Source organism: Erpetoichthys calabaricus, chromosome 1 (assembly GCF_900747795.2).
Source record: "Erpetoichthys calabaricus chromosome 1, fErpCal1.3, whole genome shotgun sequence".
Classification (NCBI taxonomy): Eukaryota; Metazoa; Chordata; class Cladistia; order Polypteriformes; family Polypteridae; genus Erpetoichthys; species Erpetoichthys calabaricus.
In genome coordinates this window covers 273791972-273819561 of record NC_041394.2, presented here as the reverse complement: position 1 = coordinate 273819561, position 27590 = coordinate 273791972, and the positions used below count along the sequence as shown (strand labels likewise).

The 27590-nt window shown below is 33.8% G+C and overlaps 1 protein-coding gene across 3 annotated transcripts; it reads right to left on the bottom strand.

Annotated features, from left to right (window-relative positions):
* Positions 1-1118: 1118 nt before the first annotated feature.
* On the bottom strand, positions 1119-25972 carry sephs1 (selenophosphate synthetase 1). 3 transcript variants are annotated; one of them, XM_028815171.2, is made up of 9 exons: positions 25884-25972; positions 23759-24033; positions 21586-21689; positions 18031-18138; positions 14922-15076; positions 7236-7326; positions 6643-6742; positions 5593-5805; positions 1119-3390 (listed from the first exon to the last, which is right to left on the bottom strand). In XM_028815171.2, exons 2-9 carry the CDS (start codon positions 23949-23951, stop codon positions 3176-3178), a joined length of 1179 nt encoding a protein of 392 aa, XP_028671004.1. In that variant the 5' UTR covers positions 23952-24033; positions 25884-25972; the 3' UTR covers positions 1119-3175. The 3 variants fall into 3 exon arrangements, with proteins under 3 accessions (XP_028671004.1, XP_028671013.1, XP_028671022.1); XM_028815180.2 differs by lacking the exon at positions 25884-25972 and adding an exon at positions 25233-25732; XM_028815189.2 differs by lacking the exon at positions 25884-25972 and adding an exon at positions 25427-25732.
* Between the last annotated feature and the right edge of the window lie 1618 nt (positions 25973-27590).

Here is a 27590-nt window from a genome sequence, read left to right as displayed (position 1 = left end):
TTGTGAAACTGCAAGCAGAACAATGTTTGCTGTCTATTTCACAAAACTGCATTGAAAGGAAACTGGATTATTTCACTCAACACTACTTATTACTTAGTAATGTTATGCATAATCAACAGAGTGAAGATACAGGCAGCTAGACAAGAACACTGACACCCTGCATTCATGTTGGTCAGATGTGCAGAGAATAATTTCATTATACTGTGTACTGTACATATGACAATAATTCTGAAATGAACTGATATCATCACAAAGATAAAAAAAAATGCTGGTGTACAACAGAGATAAGCCACAGTGAAAAAGAATGAAACATTCATTTTTTTTAAACCACATGCGAGTCTTACTTCAGAATATGGTAGAAAGAGCACTGAGAAACGTTTACTGTTTCTGAATGGTAGACATTTATTCAAGTCCCTTTTATGATGAGGTGGTTTCAAAATAATGCAATGATGCCAACAGACATCATGATTTGTAGCAATTTTAAATAAGCACTGAATGAATAAACTCTGAATAATTGTTATAATATTACTGAATGCTGCCACTGGCACTTTCTCCTGTAATAATATATAAACCTGCACCAATGTCTGAGAACCCCAATCTCCCCGGCCAACCCCTACAGTGGATAATTTCCACGGTAAATGGACTCAATTATTCAACAAGCCATCCAATTTATTATCATGGGATTAAACATATATTCGTCAAACCAAAGTAAACCAAGAAATAAAAAATAAGTAGTGTTCATGGTTCCAACCCAGCAAGGAGTTACAACAATTACAGAATCCAATCATACACAAAAAAAGAAAAAAAAATTACCAACCTGACACATGAAAGAAGTTAATTATCAGAAAGGTAGTGTAAATGATGGATGTGACACCTGTATTTTAGTCAGCAAAGTCAAAATATTTGTTTTCTTACCTTATCTCATTATACAAGTATAACAGGGTAAGACAGGGCACTTAAATAATACACCTAGTAAAAATGGTTGAACAACTTGTAAATTGTATGCAGCAAATACATTCTTTTATAGGCTTGCATACATTTTAGTGTCATTTGCTCTCAATGTTATTTTCTAATCAACATATTTTTGCCTGCCCACTTTCAGCAATCATGTTACACGCTTTTATTTTTCATAAAAATACAAAATATCGTTTAATAAAATATGTAGCATACAAAATTATTATATATAACACAGTGACAGTTTTAATATGACAATATAGGATAGCCAAAGACAGCAACGAGATTAACCGTACATGAACATCTATACCTACAGAACATTCACATTACAGTTTACTTATAAACTGCAGGACCAATAGGTGATGATATTCTGATTTTTCATACTATTCTACAATAATCTCCCATTTCTTTCACTGTTGTTGCATGTGCAGCTCATCATTAATATTTTAATTATGAATAAAAATATAAGGTTATCCATATTGCTTAGTGACATACTAGAACAAACAAGTGTATTCTTAATTCAAGATGCACAATTCAAATAGGTCTGGATACTTAAAAATGACATTAAAAGGTTAGGTCTGTTTTAAATAACAGGCTGTCACATACTATGTAGTCATTTAAGGAATTCTGCTCATCATTTTCTTACAGAAAGGCCACCAGCAATGAAGCTGAAGTCTGAAGTACAACAAAGAACATCTGAGAAAATTAAAAGAACAGTGCAGAAATGGTTAACAGTGACCTGTCTTTATTTGAGTTTCACATGACCCTGTTTGCAAGATAGCCAGATCAGGTGGTGTTGCTGTTGTTTTTTTTTGTTTGTTTTTTTTTTTAATACAAATTACAGTACAGTTGTTTGAGAGATTTTAAAGACGTTGTATGACAAGTTTAGACATGACCAGAATTAAGCAGACAACTTCCTTAGTCATAATTATGTCTATGTACATAATGGAGTTCAATACTGATTAATACTCTGTACAGTCAAGAACCTCTGTGACAAATATACCTTTATAAAACTAGCCACATAACAGGACACAATGTTGTGATAAAAACATCTTTCAAAGATCAATATGTAGATGTGCTATGAAATGGAAATATAAAATATAATGAAAACAGGAAATTGGCAAGTATTATACAAAAACACAAGTGCATCTTATTACATAAGAGCAATAAAAAAATGAAACAATTATGGGGATGAGTTTGTACCTCAAGTAGTATTCTTGGCAAATTGTACATAGATCACAAAAGCGTGCACACTATTTAAGTTTTGCAAAATAAGGGGATGCAAGCTATGAAACATATTAAACAAATTCATGTATTTATGAAAATAAAATGAAGTCTATTATTACTATACAAAATATAAAAAGTAATACACTACCATCCACAGAATAGATCATTATTATATATAATATTTAAAATGTGTCATGTACTTAATAAACAATTACTTTTTTTTTTTTTTTTTTTTTACTGTAGTCACTGACTTAGTCTGCACCCTTTCTATAGCAAATTTATTCAGACTTCTTAAGTGATCATCCGTGCAGAATAACAAAAACTGCAAATAAAGGAAGTGTTGTGATACTGTACAAAAGTGAGCTTGCAAGAATTCTTCCTTCCACACAGATGACTACCATGCAACATTAACACTTTAGGACATAGCCAGCACTGTCAAATGTGCTGTTTCACAAAATGTAAGAAAAGTAATGCTTCTGAATTACAAAGGAACCCACAGAAAACTGAAGGTGACAACATGCAACAATTAGAGTTAGGTTTCTCTTCTCATCTGTAAATTAAAAATCCATTCATCTTTCAAGGCATTTGAAATGTGTTGTACACTAGTCTAAGGGTTAACTGTACAAATAGTAAACGGACAAACAAAAACGCTATCACGCTACTTGTTGGTAATGTGTGCCATTTTTAAGCACCTTTAAAAAGAGCCTATGTGGCAATAGACGACACGTCTAAAGATTCAAAATGAATCAACAGTATTGGATAATATTATTCTCAACTTAGAAGCTGCCTTAAGATTAGGTGCATCTTCAGTTAATGTAACAGAAAAAAATAAAGGCAATGGACTTCTTTTAAACACATTGTATGCATACACAAGCCACCCTAAGGCCAAAAATTGGGCAGGTATGATACAAAATAATATAGTAAGATTCTTATACTCTAGAGTGGTGCTAGAATATATACCTAACTAAAAATGGACAGATTTTATTTTCCTAAATTAAGATGTGGCACCTGGAGTTGGATTGACATTCTGTGTTGCAACTTGTGGAGCTACTTCAATAATCCGTGGCTTGTCAATAATTCTGGCTGTGCGGTTGCCTTTTTCTACAATTCCAATTATCCAGGCCTGATGTCCTTCGCCATATTTTGGAGACTTTATTTCAGCGCAAAATCGAGCTGCTTGTTCACGAGGTAAACAAATCAATAAGCCACCTTTAAAGAAAGAAGCAAAACACATTTTATAAGGAAAAGATATTATTTTCTAAGGTTACTAGACTGTAAAATTGATAAATACATCTTGCTGCAAACTGTAAAGCTGTAGATACAAAGCTGTTTCACAAATTAAGGACCTCAAACATGTAAATAACATGTATTTTGTTCTTTTCTTTAATGAAATAAGACAGTATGAGATAAACAAACACAACATTAGTAGGCAGAAGTGTATCTTTTAAAAACATATTTACCCAATTTTGCCCTAAAAAGGTAATTACGTTTAAAAAGACAACACTGTGAGAGTTGGTGAGAGAAAAAGAATGCTAGCTATTAACTAGGCATAAAGTTAGAATTTTTCCTACCTGAGATTTTATCATTTTTGTTTAATATCAGTTAATAGCAGTTTTAAAGGTTTACTCATGTAGTGAATTCGCTTTCATAATACTGATCTCATCCAGTGTGCTTTACTGTTTCACTTAATTAAAAATAAAAATAATAATAATAAAAATAAAAATCACAAAATAACACTATTACATTAATAGTTAAAAAATTGTACAGTTCTAATTTAAAAAAAAATAAAAAAAAATATGTATACTCAGATATGGGGATGGGTATTTGAGGAGTAAACTGCAAGACAATGATTATATTTTTACATTATGTACATTAAAGAACCATTAACAACAAATCAAATTAATAATATATTGAACAATTACAATAAAAGTAAAGTTGAATAAAGCAGACTCTGCAGCTGCATGAAAAAAAAGTAAAGTACCACTTCCGGTTAAAGGAAATAGCCACAAAGTTGATATAAATCTATGTTTTGTACATAATACTTGTATGTAAAATTTGTTTGACCTAAATGAAAGTGTACTCAAGTTATCGTGTTTATATACACACACATACTGTACACAGACAGACACACAGACATAATTCCAAAAATGGTATTTTCAGACTCAAGGAGGTCTAAAACATCGAGATTCATCAAAATCTCAAAATGGAATTTTTGGAGGACGCCAGCACCTGCATATTAGTGTACTACTACCGCCGTGTGGTACGTTATGAGCTATGCACGTTAGAACAACTCACCCTTCTGCTAGCACGTAGTGTTCTTCCCCAGCACCATGTGTCATGCACCATTTTGAAATCACAGTGTCAGTTACTTGCATTCAGTTCTAATAGCATTTTGTAGCTTTTATCTTTTGTTGGAATTAATGTACTATGCATTGTTATGGATGATAAATGTATGCATGTGGTATTGGAATTGTCACAAAAATCTGGAATTAAACATTTATAAAACAGCGAAAGTTCTTCAATTATTTCTCAGTTTATAGAGTAGGAATTACAACAGTGAACGATATAAAGCGTGATACTGACAAAATTGAAAAACATGTCAAAAATGGAAACCACTGATAATGTTATTCTGTATTGATGTTAATGTTCTTCTGTATTGTAACTTACTTTTTAAATTCTGTTATTTTTTGTTAATATATTGTGACGTACAGACTGCTTGTGAAGCTCTGTGCAGGAGCAGAAACGGTGGAATGAATGCTGTAATTGATGGGACTGGATGAAGGGCTTCGGTTCTGTAAGGGGCGGACACACCTCTTAGGGGATGAGTGACAAGAGAAGTTAGGAGAAAAAGGAAAGAGCAGCGAATGGAAGTTTTGAGTAGAGAGTAAGGAGACAATAAGGAGTGTTTGCAATACAGAGATATAAAAGAATGTAAGTGGTAGGGGATAAACTGATTGGTTGGGAAAGCTGGACAGGGAACCTTCTGCTACAGAACAAAGACTCCAAGTAAAACGTAGAAAACTTCAGTACCTCTGAGTTGTATTTACTTATTACAATATTATATGAAGTAATTAATTTTGTTAATACTATATCATATTTTGTTAATATAGATTTGTTTTGTAAATAAATACGACTATTCGCTAAACTGATCTACTGTATATAATTTTTAAAAATGCTGTTCTGTTATCTGTCTTGGCCTTGGCCCCAACCCTGATGGATAATTAAGGTTTTACTGTACCTCTGTATCTTATTCAAAAGGGCAGAAATGAAATTGACTGTTTCATTCTGGACCGACAAGAGCAAATGAAATGGTATGAACATGTACTAAGGATGCTCAGGCCTACCTCCCACTGAAGGAAAAGCAACTCTTGCTCATTAGAACAAAATCCATATACTGTAAAATTTTCTTACCGGATGTCTCTGGACATGTCCCGTGCATTAAACCAAACATATTTCCACATGCCTTGCTTACAGCTGCCATCTTCGCTAGCACAGGAAGATTATGGATGACAAATGACACTTCATTTCTCTGCTGTCGAGCCAAGTTTTGTGCATGCCCTAAGATTCCAAACCCTGTAATATCTGTAGCTGCATGGGCATTGAAAGTGTGCATTAAGCCGGCCGCTGTAAAACACAAATTAAACAATATACACTTATATGCTACTTTTGTATCATATATGTATAGCATATCTATAAACAAAACATTAGATATAATCAATTTTGCAAAAAGTAACAATGTTCGTAATTAATTTGCTTAAAGTCTCACTATGTCTAAACTTGAAAAAAGCACAACCAGAAAACAAACAGGGTCATTTAGTTCTTCTTCCATACAATGCTTCTGCATTTAAATATTTAAAACTGACATTGTTTGTCAATTCAACATTTAACTTAATAATTAATTGGATTATCAAGGGTACTGAATTTCTGGGCACAATTTAAACTTATTTTAAAGAGGTATACAGAAGACCAAGTAGGCTCAATAACTGCTTTATTTAAACAAGTAGTTTTGTGATTTTATTGCCACTGTCATACTGATTCCTTTGTTATCTGTGCTTTAAATATTTCCTCATCACTTTTACGGTTTAAATTTGTATCTGTGAACATTTTGAAGAGGCAGTATAATTAGATAATGTATTTTTTCAAATAAAGCTTGTCTCTATTATTTATTTTAACAATATATGAGTATTCAGATGTGTTGTTTAGGGAAATTAAAATTTCCAGCATACTGTATATCTGTTGGTCAATGAGAAATTTAAAAGACAGGAAGAGGGTTACATAACTCTTAGTTTTGCCATCTCTTAAACTTTTGGCTGGGCTGGAAAGGTTATTTTGCAGGATACTTTTAAATTAATACCTAGTGATCTGATTTTGTTTAAAAGTTCAAATGAGTTCTATCATATCACTCAATAACACTTCACTGTCCAAGTCCAACTAGGTATTAGTACAGTTTGCAACAATCACCTGTTCTGTTGAGTCTAGCCATATTCATCATGGCTTCTTGGTATGCCAACTCCACATCCTCTTGCGTTACCACCAATTTGATTTTATTCCATTTTTCAGGCTGTTATGGGAAAAAAAATATTTTTTTGTGTAAACTAATTCTTTTCCACATGACTTCAGGCAAACAAAAACATTTCCACAGCCTCTTTATACATTTCTCCTAAACTTTTGTTAATGAACTGCAGAATATCAAATTAAAATATTGAGGAAATCATGAATATAAATTCATATACAACAAATGTAGCATGTGACCTGGATGTCATATTAAAGATTAACACAATTTACTTCCTACCTTCCCTTGTGCTAAACCGGTGGTCTTAAGCTTACATACTAAGTTTACATTAAATGGTTGATGCTAAAAATTTCTGGTGGTTGAAGTGACTCCCCACTCACTATTTAAAAGTGCTTCAAGTAGTGAGAAAAGCGCTATATAAATGTAAAGAATTATTATTTTCATTAATAAAAAAATGAATTCACATGTGATGAGTAAATTCATAAATCAACCCTGAAACAATTCAACCACAGAAACTGACAAGAACAAGAGATAAACTTACAATATCCAACCATTGATGTACAGCAACAGCTACTTGTGTCCCTAAGGGTTTTGTTAAAACAAGAACATCTCCTGGAACAGCATTGTCTGGCCTGAAATAAATCGAAAAAATACTCCAAAAAATAAGTAAATAAAACAAACATATGAGAAAATAATTACCATAACTTTGACCAAATTGTGTTCTTAAATTTAAACTCACAAAGTAAAACTTAGATAGATGTAAACTGCACTTTAATGTTGTTGTCATCACATCATTATATTTTAAATGTATACGGCACTTTACAATTGGGAAAGTAACAATTCAGCCAAAAAAGCTACAGATCTTGCATAAATGTGTTAATTTTATGTGTATATTTTTATTTATTTTTTTATTCTGAGAATTTTGCTTGATATTTTGGAGTATAGCGATATTTTAATATAAAACCAGCTGTGAGTATCCTTTTGAGTTTTTCTAAATCCAGTTTTCATAAAAAAAAAAAAAAAAAAAAAAAAAAAAAGGAAGATATGGAACAAAAAAATATTGCTCTTTAAAGAAAAAAAAAATTCATAGCACTGCACCATAATTAACTAACATATGTACTGTATCACCACATCAGAGTCCACACATACTAAGAGGGGCTCCTTGTTTTAATACAATGCAATGGCATCTACTTTATAAAACATCTATATATAATATTGCGATTAATATTATAATAAGTTAATCAAATATTGCTTCTTAAATAATAAATATTATTCAATAACCTATTAGTCTGTTATGAATTTCCATTTAGACAACCTTCAACTAAACTTTTAGCCAAATTTATTCCCCTATTAGGCATTTAAAATAATCTTGAATTAGTCAAATTTAAAGATACAGCAGGAAGACTTGTGTCTTAATTCTACAAGTTACACATATATTCAGTTGCTTACTTATAGCAGTCATGTTACTCAGTCTCAAAAATGTATCCCAACAGTCTTCAGACAAAAAGGAAGCATTTTAAAATGAGGATCTAGAGCTGATGCCTGTTGACAGTGGCACTTAAGTAATGGAACATAAAAGAAAAAGAACTTACCATTATGAAGCTACTTTAAGTTGGCTACTTTGAGCACATGCTCACTTTTGTATCATAGGCTGCTCTGAAAATTTCAACAACTGCCCACTTGCTTTGCTGGGTGAGGCACGTTCTAGGGTCTCTTTTTTCTTTACAGATAAAATCTGGTATATATTTCTGCTATTTTTTGGGCACAAGGTGAATTCGACAGAAGCTTGGAGATCTAATCATTTGGATGTCGACGGAGACAAAATTTCTGGGTGATGGGATAAGTGCTTTCTCTAATTTGTTGTGGTACAACAATAATTAACTTCTGAGCTTAGCAGACTACATGTGGTTTTGTTTTTATCCAGTTGTTCTTTACCAACACACCATTTGAATCTGTAGCAAGTCCACACATTTGACTTAAGTGTAGAAGACGATGATTTCAGTTAAACAGAGCACAACATTTTATGTGTAGTATTAAATGTGTAGTATTATATCCTCTGTCACAGGATATATCAGCAAGTGCATTGACGATGTTGTCACTAAAACCACCGTTTGCATATATCCTAACCAGAAAACCTGGGTAAATAGGGTGATTCGGGTTAAGCTCAAGGCGCGGACCTCTGCCTTTGGCTCAGGGGACTCTAATGCATACAAAGCAGCCAGATACGACCTCCGGAGGTCCATCAAGAAGGCCAAATGGGACTACAGGGACAAAGTGGAGCCAAGCTACCACAGCTCTGACACCAAGCGCCTGTGGAATGGACTGTGCTGCATCACGGACTATAAAAAGAAAAACTCAGTCAGTGTTCAGCCCACTGCATGTCTTGCACACGAGCTCAACACTTTCTATGCTCATTTTGATGCAGCCAACAAAGAACAGGTGCTATATCCTCAAGGGAGCAGTGAGTCTGTCACTCTGATCCTTGAAACATCTGATGTGAGAAGGTCCTTCAAAAAGGTCAATCCTCGCAAAGCTCCGGGATCAGATGGCATCCCAGTCCGTGCCCTCAGGGCGTGTGCTGACCAGCTAGCAGGTGTGTTCACCAACATCTTCAATCTCTCCCTGAGGCAGTCAGTGGTCCCCACTTCCTTCAAGGCATCCACCATCATTCCTGTCCCAAAGAAACCAGTGGTCTCCTGTCTGAATGACTATCGCCCAGTTGTACTGACCTTGGTCATTATGAAGTGCTTCGAGCAACTGGTCAAAGGTTACATCTGCTCCTCCCTATCCGACACGCTGGATCCTCTCCAATTTGCTTACAGAGCAAACAGATCGACAGAGGATGCCATTGAGCTAACAATAAACACTGCCCTCACCCACCTGGAAAGAGGAAATACATATGTAAGAATGCTGTTCATTGATTACAGCTCGGCATTCAACACCATCATCCCCTCAAAGCTCGTCTTGAAGCTTGACGACCTTGGGTTGGGGACGACCATCTGTAGATGGATTTTCTCTTTCCTCACAAACAGGCCCCAGGTGGTGAGAGTCGGCAAACACACGTCCTCATCACTCATTTTAAACACAGGAGCGCTGCAGGGCTGTGTGCTTAGCCCCCTCTTGTATTCCTTGTTCACCCACGACTGTGTTGCAAAACACAGCACAAACACCATCATCAAGTTTGCAGACGACACAACCATCATAGGCCTTATCACTGACAACGATGAGACGGCCTACAGAGAGGACGTGCTGGCACTGAGCAATTGGTGCCTGGATAACAACTTGTCTCTTAACGTCAGCAAAACCAAGGAAATGATCGTGGACTATCGGAAACAACAAGGCAGAGAACACCAGGCCATCTACATCAGCGGCGTAGAAGTTGAAAGGGTTAACAGCTTCAAGTTCCTCGGAGTAAACATCACCGAGGATCTCATGTGGACCCTTCACATAGACAGTGTGGTCAAGAAAGCTCGCCAGCGGCTCTACTTCCTGAGGAGGCTGAGGAAGTTTGGCATGAATGCCAACATCACCTCAAACTTTTACAGAAGTGTGGTCGAGAGTCTGCTGACGGGCTGCATTACCGTCTGGTATGGGAGCTGCTCTGCTAGCAGCCGGAAATCACTACAGAGAGTGGTGAAGGCAGCAGAACACATCACGGGCAAGAGTCTCCCTGCCATTGAAGACATTTACCTCCATCAGTGCTTGCATAAGACAAACAGCATCATAAAGGACCACAGTCATCCAGCACACCAGCTGTTCTCCTTGTTACCGTCTGGCAGACGATACAGGAGTCTGGCTGCTTGGACTACAAGACTTAAGAACAGTTTTTACCACCAGGCCATTCGACTCCTCAACAGCAACACCTGAACACTTACATACACTTACATGACATCTACATTGCACTACTCACACACTAACTGTACCTGCACATACTCTGAATACTGACTGGAACATGCATCTGCACTTTATGAAATATGCATCTGTACTTATAAAACATTATCTGTACAATAACTGTCATTTGTACTTGCTGCTCATTCAACTCATATTGCTCTATAACTTCTTTTAAAACGTACACATTTTATTTTATATAGCTAGTCTATTTTTAACTTGTAATTTTTATTTATTTTTTTTTTTTTTTAGCTTTATTGGATCTAGGCTGAGTGACTTGTTTTTCTCATCATACACATTTCATTGTATGTTGACCCTGTGTTAACCTATATATGACAAATAAACCTAAACCTAACCTAACCTAACGTGCTTTTTCTGTAGAAAACTTTAACAGGTGCATTAGCGCCATCTACGGGATTGGATGCCAAAAACAATGGTAAGCAAAAAATCTACATACAGTAATTGATTAGGCTAGAGATTCACAAGATCTATCTTGAGACTTTAAGAATCGATACAAACAAACAATAATGATTAATCTGAAAATCAATATTTTTAAGCAGGCCTACTCTTAGAGCTGTTAGGAAGTGAAGCAAAGCTAACTACTGCACTACAATGTTGCTCATGTTACCTGCGTTTTCTTGTTATTTATATTTAATTTCAGTATTATTTGCTAACATTTTTCTTTATGATTTTCAATATCAAAATACTACCATTTAGATAACATTATAGTATTTGTTATTGATTTTTCTTTCTGATTGTAAATTCATGGGCACTAAAGTAACCAAAATTTCAAGGTGTCAAAAAGGACAAATTGTGGTACCTGAGTAAAAATCTCAAATGCCCAACTAAAATTCAATTCATTCAAAAGCCATTAATATAGTATTCAATTTCAAAATGACAAAGTGGAGAATGAAATATCACACAGTCTAACAAGAATATACAAATAACAGAAATAAAAAAAATACTTCCATTTTTTGTATAACCATTCCACCTGGTACCATTGGTTCTACTGAATTACATATGTAAAAAAATACCATAGTAAAGCTAAAGGTTAAAGAATTAACTTGCAAGTATATACCACAGACATACAGTACAATCACATTCATCAAATTCTGTTGTTTGAGACACATTACCTTGCATCAAAGTCAACAGCAAAAGGCAACTACAATATTCACAGTGCCTGAACGGTTTACATATATGAAAAAACAAACGTATACACAACCAAGTGCAGTTTTCTACTCTTCCAAAAATTTACAGATGCAGACTGTAGAAACATAATAATCAAAATAAATACTTTGAGTAAAATTGAAGATAATTTTATAAAACAAACATGTACAGCAAAGTAGGTAAGCAATGTGTATGAGTGAAAAATTAAAATTCATGTTTGTTCATTTCTACCTGTATGAATTATACATTGACTGGAATTTGAATATAGACGGAAATCTTTTCATGCTTTTCAAATTACTACAGAACAAGGTTATTATAGTTAGCAAAAACAAAAATCAAAACTGAAAGTATTATTAAAAAACATTTTTGTAAACTGAAATAAATTAACTAAGCTGAAATAAAAAACTAAAACTTAACAAAAGTATTAAAGTAGCTGGAAAGACTAACTGAAATAAAATAATATACAAAAAATATTTTGTTTTCTTTTTTGAATTAATATTCTTGCCATTAGTCTTTAATTCTTGTAACTTTTAACTCTAAAACAGAAAGTAATCCACCACAAGCCACCCGCATGTATTCATCCAGTGAATGGCAGCTGATGAAGGAGGGCGGGTATTCACACAGCATTTCTGGTGACAAAGCAAACTGAACACGGGCGCATAAAGCGTGTGAAACAGAAAGCAATTTACTGTGCCACCTTTCTTTGTGCTTGCTGTATATCATATTAAAACGCCTGAAATGGGAATGTGCTGGTCAACAAAAGCTTTACAGTATGGACAGAAAAATCATGAGTGAGTAATGTTTTAGTTTATTTCTCAGGTGCCTGCATTTTGTTGACAATAATTCACCTGCTACTTTGCACAGGAGAAAATAAAGCAGCACTGATTGAGAGACTGACTAGGTCATCATACAAGATCAGCATATTGTTACTGACCAGTCACTTTTGGTTTAAAAAAGTTGTTTAACAACGAAGCGATGCAAACCTTGTAAAATTCCTGAGTTGGCAATGTCTCTACTGAACTACAGGTATGTAGGCGAAGAGAGTCTGCCAACTGGTGAAAAACTAAACATGCTAATTAGTGTTTTTGTATTTATTCTATATTTATTAATTTATCTTTTTTTAGTTTATATTCACAGCTCAAAATACCTGATATTGTGAAAATAATCCAGTGGCAGAATTATGTTTTAAAATATTTGTCCCCCTTTTTTTGATTTATCTCTCTCTCTCAAAACAGAAATAGTTGAAATATCATATTCTTTTTATTCTTAACATCAACCATATCATACATATTGCATACCAGGGATTTTTCCTGTCTTGCATCCAAACCTACTGGAGTAGGCTCCAGGTTTCCTGTCATCCTGCTCTGGATAGACAAGTTTAGATAATGTTTATATTGTTCTTAATCTCAGATGCTGTTTCTGTTGTTTTGTGGCTGTCCATACACCTATTACCTACTCTTACTCTGCTCATTAAGGTATTACTGTTCTTATGCATGGGTTATTCAAGTCTCACTGCCCCTAATCTTGACACTAAATGCTTGCATTTCTTTGCTTCCCTCAATACAGCTAGGTGGGGTCTACATATCCACTACCACTTAACTTTACAAATACATCTTTGAGAAGTGAAATGGAAAACAGAGTACACTGAGAAAAATACACACAGACTATGTAAACTGACTGCCTGACCTAAACCCAAATGGCTAATTAATGTTAGATTTCCATGTTATTCAATGACTGCTTATAACACACTTCTATGGCAAGGTTGTTCATTAGTACCATAACATATAGGGTAAAAAATTAAAGACTGACTAGGTCTTTACATGAGATTATTGCTGTTTAACAGGACTGGTTTATAAAGAAATTTGAAATGTATTAAATACGCTTGAAATTATTATGTTATACTCTACAACTTACACAGAGAAAACGCTAACAAAAAACATAATTATGTCTTATGTATAACTAAAACAAAATGAAAAATGTACAATATGCAATGGATACAATTTAGCAAGGACTTGATTTATAGGCATAATTTAACTTTCAGCTGGAGGACTAGCTGGAATTACGCCACTGTAATACTCTAGGAATGCCAAAAACTGCAATAAGAGTTCAGAAATACCGTGGCAATTCAATGTCATCGAAAATCTAAAAAACATTGCACTCTGAAATGCTGTCACATAAATGTGTACATAGAAAACTGTGAGGAACATTTTGGTCTTGCATTTCTGCAAGCACTTGGCAGAGCTGTCATTATTTTACATATAATGTAATTTGATAACCAAATAGCAGGTCAGGTCTTCTTTACAATTAATATATTTAAAACACATATATCTTACATAGATTTCAAATATGGATCATAATGTGCATAAATGAATATGACAATGAGCTTTTGAAAGTACATGGACCGCTCTATTTGGAATTTTCTTATTTCACTCGCAACACCAGATGAAGTTGTAGATACAGAAAATCTTGTAAAGTTTCCAAATAAATGTATACCTTGAACTCCAACAATTCTTTCCCAAATTCTCTGTTTTAATTTCATCTAAGATTTGTTTAACACCAATGCTAATGATAGCATTAATAATGAAGATGTGCAATCTTTGACATCCTCGTAGATACCCCACAAAATCCTACTTCTTCTCAGTGCATTGATAATATATTAAAAAAAAATATTGCCTAACTATATCATATCACATTCCCCTACCTCTACTGCAAACTGCACTGAACAACACAATGTTTAAAATATTTTCTGCTAAAATAACAGTAAATTAAGCTTGCTATGTAACAAGACTGCTTCTCATAATATGGAAAGCTATCCAGAGATTTTGCACGTATCTGGGATAGGGTGTGTGGGACAATGCTGATAATACAAGTCACAAAAATAAATGGAAGTGGAGAGAGCAGGTGAACTGGTTATTTGCATTAGATACATTCAGGTGAGCTTGCATGTCTAATTTCTATTAATTAGGTGGAAAATGATAGCTGACCACATACAAGCTAACTCATACCTTTTCAGCAGCTCAGGAAGATGTTGCCATAACAATTAAAACGATATATGAAAGTGCAAAATTTACATATGATATAAAATTTTGTGAAGCAAGTCAACACAATGTCTTATAAAATAAACCAAGCTCCAAAATCTATGTAATCTATTATTAGAATATAAGCTGCTTACATTATAAACTCATTGGGTTGACATACTGTAGTTGCTACTCCACCAAGTACAATCCATGGGTTTAAAACAGTCTGGCCTCCTGTAACTGAAGTGCCTGCCTCTTCTGCAGCATCCTTATACCCTTGGATTATCAAAGGCATTATCTTATCTCTTTCCTGTAGGTGATAAAAGTATACACAATATACGAGATGCAATATACTTATAAGAATTAATTTATTCTTAATTTAAAAAGTAAAGCACACTAAGACTACCCCAGTTATGAACTTATAAAACTATATAGGTTTATTTAGAGGATACATTTATTATATATATATATATATATATATATATATATATATATATATATATATATATATATATATATACTGTATACAAATAGCACTTTATACAGCATTATCTCTAAAATACAAACAGAAAAAATATAAAACTTTAAAAAATGCTGATGTAAAAATAGTTTAAAATATAAACTATTTTAATGAAGTATTTCCAAAAGTTTAAGTTATTTTAAATAGCCTTCCAAGCCAGCAAAGACAGAAAATGTTTATGACATTGCATAATATACTATTCACAAAGAGGATATAATATAATGTTCACAAAACATACAATATAATAATAAATGCAATTTTTCCTAAAAAATTGTTTAAATATATTTAGTATCATAATTTAGTTCTGCAGCATTATGAAATGTATCATTTTTTTTTTTTTATTTGACTGAAGTTACAGTTGAAATTATATGCCCACAGGCAAACAATGTGCTATTCTATTAAAACCCTTGATGAAAAACTCAAATTTAAATTGTATCTCTTTTGAACTGTGAAAATGGATTTCAAGTATCTCAACACATATGTAACACACACACACACACACACACAAAACTGCATAATTTGAGTCTGGGTGAGTCCTTGTGAGATGAAACCTTATAATATTAGTAGGGCTATCAACCAATAATTGATGTCAAAACTGAATCTTTACAGGAGGTAATTACATTTATGTATTCAATTAATGTTCTATTTTCATAATAAATAATGCAACTATCAAACATGAGCAAAATGTTTTGTAAACTGTTGGGTTCCCAAATACTGAGAAACTTTCTGCACTAGTAAACCATATGGGGGGAAAAAACTTTTTTTAAGGGCCCTTTAAGGTTTGTTTTGATTGGCGCTTCTTCACATGGTTAATTCATAATGAGATTAAACTTAATAAGTTTATAAAACCCATTAATGTCATTTGTCTGTGAGTGTGCATGAAAAAAGGTATTTCAGGTTAAAAATCTAACATTCCTATGCTGAATATGGACTTGGTATATAGCATATAGAAAAAAATGAAATATGTTTTCAAATGGTAAGAATAACAAATTTAAACATTTTTTTTCTAGTCTTTATCCTACTTTTAAACATTAATCAGGCATGAATAAAAATGCAAAAAAAAAAAAAAAAAAAAAAAAAAAAACCTTACCACAGACTGTGCTTAAGCTTGGGTTATAACCTAGACTGCCAGAGTTGCAAGCCAGTGGTACTAATCACTGTGTGACCATTCCACACGTGAAAACTTAAAAATTGAATACGGTATGTCAAATATAAAAGTTAACATAAATGTAGGGAAGGATAAGTGCAATATGGTTCTTACCAAATTGTTCAATAAAATTACTCAGACAGACACAAGTGTACATTTTCATTGAATTTCATTATCTTGTCAAGATATATAAAAATGTATCTCATATATAGCATACTGTATGTTGAGAATTACATGCATAAACATAGAGACTGGGTTTCTTTATGTATAAGAATAAATCTGAATCAAAAGATGCTCTAAATTTCAGAAAAAGAAGAGTGAATTACATGTAGAATGAATCTGAAGACAAAGACACTTGATAGGGAGAAAGGCTAAGTGATGGGCACAATATAACAAAGAATGCTATCCTATTTTAAAGTAGAATAGAAAAAAAATCCATACAATTAGAAAGACTTATTAAAATGTACCATTTTAAAAAAATTTGATATTTAAATCTCTTAGAAATCTTCAGGATAAACAAAAGCGAGCATCCAACAATTCCCAGAAATATGACCTCATTTTTCCAGCCACTACTTTGATTTTGGGATGTTTAAGGAAAGGTATCTGAAACAGATGTCTGTAACTTAAGAATTTTTTACCTTAGCAAGTGAATCTGCAACACTGTTAAGGATATGTCACATTACACAACTTTTCCAATGATTTTCACTTGTAGCCTTCACTTACATAATCTTAGCATGTCAGAGGCAGCTGTCAGGGTGCTCTCGTAAGGCCGGTTATGTAATGTGGCATACCCAACAAATCAATCCAACTAGTCTGCGACTCACTCCAAAAATATCAAACAAGTTTAATTTGGTCTTTAGTCACAGGAGTGGGCTCTGTGTGTATGAGAGCTGGCAACCAATGAATGCTTATCTGGAAGTACAATGTATGTAATGCAGTGATGTGGAATAAGGAACACAGGTGTTTTGAACCTCACAAAGAAAGAAGAAGCTTATCTGTCTAATGTTGCATGTTTTATGTACCATAACAGAAAGGAAAAAAGAAAAATTTCAGAGACTAAGGCTGAACTCGTCATAGCTGTTAACCCATAGCAAAGGGCTGGCTCCGTCAGGCAGCAAGATATTGGCTGTCAGAAAAAGGAGCAAGCATGACTGTACTACAATGTCAGCAATCAGTCAAGTAAATGTGATATGGGCAGCTATTTTCAGTCATTTAAACTGACATGATCTGGCAATGAGTTCAGCAACTGCAGTCAGCAAATTTGACATGCCTCACAACTAGAAGTCATGTAATGTTAGCTTTAGCGAGTGGCAGCCTTTCCAGCAGCTCCGTGTATGACTTTATCTTTTTACCTTTTTTCTGTATTTTTCTCTATTTCACTATCAACTCCTACCACTTTCTTTTATGTGGACTAGTTCCCTGGAATTTGTTGTTTATCAGTATGCTCCTGCTGGAGTATGTGAATTTCCCCTTGGGATTAATAAAGTATTTATCTATCTAGCTAGCCAGGCATTTGTCATAATTCTACAACCTACGTCTATATTTATTCTTCAGAGCACTAGCATGTAAAATTATAGGTATTTATTTTAAAACTTACCTTATCAGACATCTTATTACTTATCCCAAGAAGCATTAACATGTTGTCACATTCTGTTACCCCCATAGCATAAAGGTCACTTAGAACATTTGCACAGGCAATACGACCCTGTAGAAAAAAAAAACATTTTGATAGTAAAATAGATTTGAAATAAATTAAGCAAACGACACCTATAAAATATATCATTACACTACATACAGAAAACTAAATTCACTGAAATTTAATACAGCAAATTCACAAAATTATAGGGCTTAAAATTACACAAGTGGCTAATAAAAATAACAAACCCATAGTCAGATCATTGTCAAAAGCCTTGAAAGGCATGGATACTAGTGATTTACTGTTACTCTTATCTACTTTGTAAAAGTCACTTAAATAAACCAATGGATGTGTACTTTATTGTTTGGTGGATATATTGTGTGTGATGATGATATATATATAGCGTAGTCTGGACATCCGGGACTCAAGACAACCAAACTACAGATTTGCAAATCCTTGTGGACTACCAGATGTTTCAGATATTTGATCCATGCAATATTTTCCTAGTCAAAAAAATTTTATAGAACCAACAGACCCAATTTTGTACATTCTTAACTTGAGTGTCACTTTTAAAAACACAGCTGTTTATAATGTGTCAGACTGCCATAACCATCGTGTAACAAGCATACACCCACTAGTAGTAATACAGAAAAATTGTGCAGTAAATGTACAGAAGCAAGCAAGAAAACAATGGGATTAGTTATAAAGCAACTGTGGCAGTTAAGACAAGAATTTCAAAAAGTGAGTCATTGTTACGGATTAAAAATAAAAAGGAGAGAACAAGATAAACTATTCCATTATTGCTTCAATACCAATAACAAGTGAAAGGAATCATAATTAAAAGTATTATGACAAAAATAAATGGAAAATTACTTTTCAAATACTTGAACTTTTTCTGTGGATAGAATATGGCAAATATTCCACAAAGTACTGATGACTGCAGGGAGGAAACAGCATTTCATCCAAGTCAGAGAATGTACCAGGCTGTATACTGTACATAAAGCATCCAGAAACAGACATAAAAGCAGACCTTTGTTTCCAGACAATACTATTTTTACTATTGAAAAAGTGATAGAGCATAGTAACATTTGACTACTATACTTGTCTTCCTGTAAGATCTAACAAATGCTTATGCAGTGCCAAGTCATTTGATTAAATGTACAACTTGGAAACAAAAATGTACGGTGATGTAGCAAGTGGCAGCTTTCAACTGACAGGGCTTGCCACCACGGAGGAAATTACCTAAAATATTTATTAGCTTGTTGATCATGTGCTGCCGTCAAAGATTTTCAATGTTTTAGCCTTAGTGGTTGGATATTAACCTTCCAAAATCAGAGAGCTAAACTCTACTACAAACAAATCTTGCCTTATATGGTCACAGAAAGGGAACGAGAGGACTCTTAAAAAAACAACTCTCACCATCAATTGATATGTACCCTGGACTCCTGACAAGTATACTGAAGGTTATGAAAATGCTCCTTACTATTAGCTCAAAAACTGCAACTATGTATGGTATGATACAAACTTTTGGATCTATGTACCAGTACATGTACTGAAGCAAATAACAGATAACTCCCCATAACTCCATCCCCCATGTCAAATTAATATGCTGATTACAGTCAAAAATAAACGTTTTCAGAACTGGCAGCAGTCACATTGTCATTAGATGAAAACACTGCATATGTTAAAGCAACACTTTAAATAAATAAATAAATAAAAAATCTTTAGCTGTGTTCATTCACAAGAGATTGATTATAAGTAGTCCACAGCAATCGGAGCCCATCTTGTACCAAACAATATTTGTAAATTTAATTCAATAGGGAAATAAACAAGCATACATACATAAACACACACACAAATACTTAAATACGTCTATATATTCACTCTACTCCATTGTGCTTTCATGTCTCTTCCTATCCTGTAATATTGTCAGCTCGGCTATATTCTACACCTGTACACATTGTTAAGAGCTTTGTTGTTAATTTTGCTTTGGAGTGCGCTCCTTCTTACTGAACAGATTAAATTTAAGTAATAAACATTTATTACAGCCTGTCAATGGAGTTATTTACATTCAGATTTTCATAGGGCTCTGGATTTTGCACTGCAATGGCAATGACGCCAACCATGGGATTTATCTCAAAACTGCAGCGATCTGTAAAAATTTGCCTTTTATGCATGTATACAGCATTTAAACTTTACAAAATGCAATTAAAAAACGTGCAGGTAAGCAGCACAATAAGTATCATGGAAAGCAACTCTATGCCCACAATGTTGGAAAATGTTTCCTTGTCAATCTAGTGTCTCAGTCTCATCACCTAATAAGCTCGTCTGTCAGTTCCTCCTGTCTATCCATTTCTTATAAGGGTCTTTGCTGTATGTCTTCTCTAACTGAATATTTTATAGGTTCTGTGATGGTAGTTTAGGAAAACATAGATATTTTTGTGCCACAGACACAAAGGCTCTCTGTGATACATTAATGGCGCTGTTTCATATACCATCACAATAAAAGGCATGATAAATAGCAGCAGGCATATCACTCAGTAAAGAATTCAAACTTGAATGAACATTTGTAATTTTACTACACAATCATGTGGCGACCCATCACAAACATTCATGCTGCTCTACTGCATCCAAAGGTGCACAGAGGGCTTATCCCTTGTGGAGTCTACAAGAATGTCCTCCCTGCAGGGTCAGCTACTTGTAGTCTACAGCACATTGGACAGAGGTAGAACAAAGAGCCGAGAATAAGGTCTTTTAAAACTACTGTTTACTTTCAGTACTGAAATTCCCAAAATGCTGGAGGGTTTTTCTTTAGTTTTCTATAAACCACACAACCCTAGTGTGAACATGCTTTTTCAGACTTAAACTTTATCTTTACTAACATGAGGACCCTCTGTGTTGTCCAAGCAAGACAAATTTTAATGCAACTTCATACAAAGATCACTGGCTGTGGTAGGTTATACAGGAATAAGCAATACAAGTAAGAAAACATTGAGGAATAAGAAGGATCGAAACTCCACCTGAGTAGACTCTGTATTCAAGAATAAACTCAGTATTCATGGATTTAAAAGCATATTTAAAGAAATGTGATATAATCATTCAATAAAGACCTTGCTTTAAAATTATGAATACACCCTTACATTTTATGGAAAATAAAATGTAAATGTTACATTTATTTTTAGATTAAATTCAAGTGAATTATGACAGATGAATTAGGTAGGATTAGAAGAAAAAGTGGCAGGATGGTTCAAGAAATGGGTCATGGAAAAACGACAATATAGAGTATACTGTGAATATACGGAGTACTGATTTTAACTGACCGTTATTTAAGGGTTAATAAGAAGCAACTAAAATCACAAGTATATAATTTTGTTTAATAGCCAGTCAGCCATTAGTGATTAATTAGTTTCAAACCAGGGATTAAATAATTAGCATCTTATTTTTTTTAAGACTTCCTGTAATATAATGCATCTAAGCGCATCTCACATTATATTCTAAAGCAAAAACTATACTTACCATCATATAAGGATCATCAACAATTGGATAAATGTAGTCTGTTGTCTGAACCAAAGAAAGGCCACCATGTCTAAGGGGAATGACACATGTATCCATTCCAATACCTGAGAACATTTAAAAAAAACACAGCATTTAGTATTATCATTAGTATTAGTATTAGCAGTGTAGTATTAAAGCAGAAATGAGTTAGAACTACACTTCACCAATATATTAAAGAAGACTATGTTCTTATTTTCAGACCTAGGTGTTTGTTTATATGCTCAGATAATACATAAACAATACATAATACAGCATTATAGGAACTTTATGGTGTACTGGAAATATTGGTATAATTATTTCAATGACAACAGGGAATATTAAGGTAAATAATAATAATAATAAAGTGACCATAACTGTAAAATACACACAGAGACATCAACAGATGAACAAAAAGTGTTTTAATGTAAACAGTGTTAAATTGTCAAATTCACAGAAATGAAACATGTCAAAAAATATTCTGTATGCTCGGGAAAATGCCTCTTCAAACTAACAGACCACATACCCCTGGTCCTCACCTAAACAGCACAATGAGGATCACAATGAAGTGTTCAGAATGAAATATTCCAGCTGTGTATTATTAAACTTTTCATGTATTTGGAAATTGTTTAATTGAAAGATAAGGCTAACTGAGTGGTACACCAAGGCAAGACTAATGACAACCAAGAAAACTAAAACTGTGCTAAATGGATATGCACAACATTTCTAAAGGATTTACAACCTCAGTGAGCAATAGTGTTAATGATTACGCAGCAGTCCTGCGTTTTCTTTTTAATGTTTTATATTTAGAATACAAATTGTGACAACAGCAAAAATGTCAAACTATTTTAAACATAATTTAATGAAGCTGTTTCACAAAACGTAAGTTATTAGACTGTAAATTTCAATTAAATAATGACGCAGTGAGTGTGTGTATTTATGTCCTGAGAGAAACTGGTGTTCTGTCCAGGACTGGTTCAAGCTTTGAATATAGTAGTGCCTTAATAGGATTCAGCTCCTCACAACACTGGATTGTAAAAACAATGTTTAGAAAATAAATTAAAAACTGGAAGTTATTTGCTGAAATGATTAGATTGATAATAAGACATTAACAGTTGTTTTGAATATATAATATCGGAATGATTCTTAAAAAAAAAAATAAAAATGTAAGTTTTTACAAATAATACACTGAACAAATGAGAACAGCAAAGACATAACCAAACACACTTTCAATGACCCTTGAGTAAATTACTTTTTTGATATCTTTGTCCAGTTAACAGTACAGCCTCAAATGCTAGTGTTAAAACCTTGATAATAAAAGTACTAGAAATCGCACTGACTTTTAGCCGACTAATTTATTATTTATTTCTCTTAGTTCCAAAGTAATTTTCATGATTAAGTCAGTCAACTATAATTACTGAATCTGAAAACCCTATAATCTTTAACATTTTTTTCATTTTTCTCAATATTTTAAAATATAACTTTTTTTAAAGTAGAGTACTTAATTTAGCACATTGAGCAAACTATGATTTTTCTTTCATTTTCAAATGATAGTAGAATGATAATATTCAAAGGCATATTAATATGGATGTTAGAAAACAATGTGAGTAAAATAACTTTGTGGTTTTAATAAAATAAAAGTATTCAACGCAAGATGTTACAATACTTCTAGGTAATCATTTTTTTGTATTCTTAATGTTCTGTTTGAAATGGTGCTGAGAGATGCATGAAATCCATCCATCCATCCATTATCTGTAACTTAAAAAATGGGCTAGCTGTGCTCAGTTTAAAATATATTTTAAAGCAATGCCTGGCATCACCTTTACTCCAATATAAGCTAAAAAGACCCTGCTACTTAGCATGAAGATCATCAGATCAAATACCATTCTATGATACTACCATATATAAAAAAATGTCCAAAGATGCAGCAAATACAAGCAAAAGCAGTAACTTGTTTATTAACACACTAGCAGCAAATAAATCAATCCATAATAATACATTTCAGTTACTCATTTTTTTTAATTTGAATATATTTAAAAAATGGGAAAGATGCAAAAACTAATAAAATATAAATATCAAAGTAGAAAATTAATACTATGCAGGGTCAAGAGCAAAAATTATGAACAAAAGACTCCAGGTTACAAAAAAAAGAACCTACCAAGACGTGGCATAACTGCTCCAAGAAACTGCTCATCATCTTGAAAATGGTTTTCTTGCAGAGATTCAAGCAATTTTTGTAAAACATCTTGTGGTACCTTACAACCTGTGCCTTTTAATTCAGTGAAACGAGTTAATCGGAAGCTCTTGTCAAGTTCATAGCTCTCGGGGTTAAATGACTCCCGAACAGACATGTTTTAAAAAAAAAAAAAAAAAAAAAAAAAAAACCAAAGGGATCACCAGTGTTGGGACTGTGTCTCCTCCAAGTATAGCAAACTACAGACAAAAAGAAATACAATTCTGATTAACAATGCGCAAAAATATTATTTGCAATATGCTCGTGCACTAAACAAAAAAGTAAAACACAAACATTTATTCTAAAATATCAAATAAAATCAAATACATAAATACAAATTGTCTTTAAGCTTATCATTATAGAAAATTACATAGAACATTTCAATTTTAAAATTGTACTTTTTCCCTAAAAATCAAATTAAGCAGATTTGTAAATTTCAAGTTAAAATATATTAAATAGTTAACCTAAAAAAGTTTCATTAAACGTCATCGGAGAGACGTTTGTTTTAAGAAAATTAGACAGACAAATCTTTAGACAAGCCTTTAAGTTTTCATGAACGGTTTTGGTTATTCTTTATTACGTGGTTTTCAGGGTACGTTGGAAGAAGTTTTCAGTTGCCAAGCAAACCTTTATATTCTTCACCACAATTGCAATGACAATTAAGTTACAGTTAAAGTTTTTTTTTTTTTGCCATATGTAATAAATGCATTTGAATTATTTTGCATGCTAGGTTTTTCAGTAACCTATTAAAGAAATACAAATGGGATATAAAGGATAAAAACTTAAACAAACAATGTGTTTGTATTGTAATAACACATTTTATTGCAATGTATTTTTGAGTCTAGTTTTAGTAATTCAAACTTCACGGAGAATGAACAGTAAGTGTTCTAGAAACTATTTTGCATGAATGCATTAACAAAATAACGCGCATTACTGATGTATCTTAAAACAGATGTTGTGTAAAATTATGCCACACTATTCAGTTCAAAAATAACTATTTTGATGTATGTTACCATCAGGTTACTTAATGTCTTAGAAGTAGATATTTATAGATCTGAAAGAGTAAACCCTTAAACATGCATGGGGTGTGATTTACAGTGCTGGGAAAAGAATATTCAGTGCGTAAGAAACAAGTTTATCTCGTCCGTGTATATTCATCAAAACTGTCACTTTTTAAAGAAGCATTACAGACATTACTTTAAAGTCTATAATTATTACACAACAATGCGGTCAACGTCCACGATCGTTTCTGAAAATAGTAAAACACTCAGTCTTGTGCTGAATGCATACAACTTTGTACTTGGCAAATCCAGTTTCATTTCCATACATCACTTTTAAGGAAATACGGCATGGGGACACAAGAAGGCTCAATCCGCTAAGGAGCGACCTGCAGTGTTACCTTAAATTTTGTAGCGGTTGCCTTTAATGCACCGGGGCCTTTATTCGTTTTGTGCTTTACACAGAGACATGAGAACATGACTGCTGCCACTCCTGTCAAAGAATAAGCAATTGCAAAAAGACCAATCGCGCCACGATAATCTCTGCTTAGATTTAAGGGAACATATTCAGAAGATGAACGCTTAACCCTTTTACTTCTTTTTCAGGCGCTGCCCTGCAGAGCCCGTTTTAGTTGTTTGAAGACACAGCATTTAAATGCACATGAGGTTACGCTACAAGTCTGTTGGGGGGAAAGACCAGGCATCCGTTTCTACTACACGGCAACCAACGCACATCTAGACACTGGTTCGTAACCAGAAGCGTTTATTCGCTTGAAATGCATTTCGCTTTTGAAGAAGCCGGGCGAGCCACACAGTAAAAATGTCGGCGGCTGAAAATTTTAACCCTTCCTTTCCCCACGGCAACAGGGCAGCAAAGCCACCCCTTCATTAAAGAGACCGCCTCAGTGCTTTCAGTAGGACTCCGCTTTCGCACAGCAATCGGGCATGGTGCATTTAAAGTCATACCCATTTGATTTTTTTAAAAAACTAAGGGCAGTTGTTTTAATATTCCATTCCCCTTTAATTGTACATTCTGCTTTCCATCTCCTTACCGGTTTCGATTTAGCGGCGCCTCCCGATACAACAGGGGAGACTCTCCCACAATGCATCGGGCGCGTGGGTCGCCCTTAAAATCGCCTGAAAACAAAAGGGCAGCGATTAAATGTTTATTTCTTCTTGCAGTTGCAATGATTTAGGCCATTAAATACATTCACTGTTTAGCTTTTACAACTATTTGGCATATTCTTCCAAGGTTTATAAGATTATTTACCTCTGAAGGTACGAAAAAATGAATAAAAACGACGATAGGTTTGTAGGGTCCTTTGAAAGCAGACTGGCGCCTTTACCTCGCCTTTAATTTTTTTTAAATGTCAGGCAACAAAAAAGACCATGCTTGGCGCCTTTAATTTATGCTATTGCTGTATGCCTTTAACATTTAGATGATGATTTGGTTGTCGATGTTAGATCAGACCGTAAATGTAACAATCTGAAATCTGCGCAATCCGGCGTGTTTAATTTTTTATTTTAAAATACATTTTAATACTGACATCAAATATTTTTACAAGTGTTGATACAACGTACCATACAACCTTAACAAAATTCTAATTTGAGCTTTTCCTTCTATTTAGGAAGAAGTGATGAGTTACAAATGCTCATTCATTTTTCAAGCATCACGTAGTTATTTCAAGGAGGATCAAAACTTTTAAGGTAAAGTAGAAATGCAGAGAAACCTCTTCACATATAAATGGTTTATGACAATTTTCAAATAATTATCTGGTATTATAAACGCATAGTACCACGTGTTAAAATGCAAAGAGAGCACTGCCCTACAGTTGATAGTGATATTATTAGAATATAGGCCTACGAATTTTGACAAACGAAAGGAGAAAATTCAGTCCATCAAGCCCATTTGTTTAGTAATAGCTACGCTAACCCAATAGCTCATCCAGATACTACTTAAAAGGTAATCAAGGTTTGTGCTTCAACTACATTAGTTTGTTCCCATAATGTCGTAATGAGAAACTCGCTCGCTCTCACTTCAAAGAAGACACACAGTCTCGGGATGAATAGGCAGGATAAAACTTCATTGCAAAAAGCACAAAGCCGCCTCAGTAATCAATGAAGTGATCCATGATCGTTCGGTAAACCTCGCTTTTATTATAATTCTTATCAACATAACCTGACTTTTCGATCACTTTTCGTTAATTATCTGACTCCAAAAATACCACTTTCTCCTTTCAAAGGCTCACTTAAGCCAACAATATTTTCTCATGCTAAACAGTCATGACCATTTTCTGCCCCTCACCTGCCACCATTACTTTTGGATCAAACAGTTATCACCTCCTGGTATTAGGAGTGACCGTCACCTATTCACCTTCTTCATATTCATTAACTCACTCCTTGCATTCCTAATCTTGGGCTGATAAATAATGGTGGTTTTCCAGATGCTCAGAAATCTAAAAAGTACAGGCATAAGCCTCTAACAGTTAACTCTTTCATAACATAAGACTAGCTATTACAGTGTGTTTTACTTTATTTTGATTGAGATTACATTGATACATAATTTTTAATTCACTTTATACTAGCCCCCTTTGTGGCTTACTAAAGTCCCACAACACAGTTTGGACCCAACAGGAGTACAGAAGCGTCACTCCTCAGTCTTCTGTGGGTCCTGCACTCAGGACCACTAATGTTCTTCAAAACACTCTGCACACTGTCTTCTCCTACCTGTCTGTTTTGCCAGGTCATGTGGCTAGTAG

Coding starts and splice junctions, on each gene's coding strand:
- sephs1 (XM_028815171.2), bottom strand. CDS start 23,951: ATGTCTGTTCGGGAGTCATTTAACCCCGAGAGCTATGAACTTGACAAG. Junction 21,690..23,758: donor AGCAGTTATGCCACGTCTTG/GTAGGTTCTTTT, acceptor AAATGTTCTCAG/GTATTGGAATGGATACATGT. Junction 3,391..5,592: donor GACATGTCCAGAGACATCCG/GTAAGAAAATTT, acceptor CTTTCTTTAAAG/GTGGCTTATTGATTTGTTTA.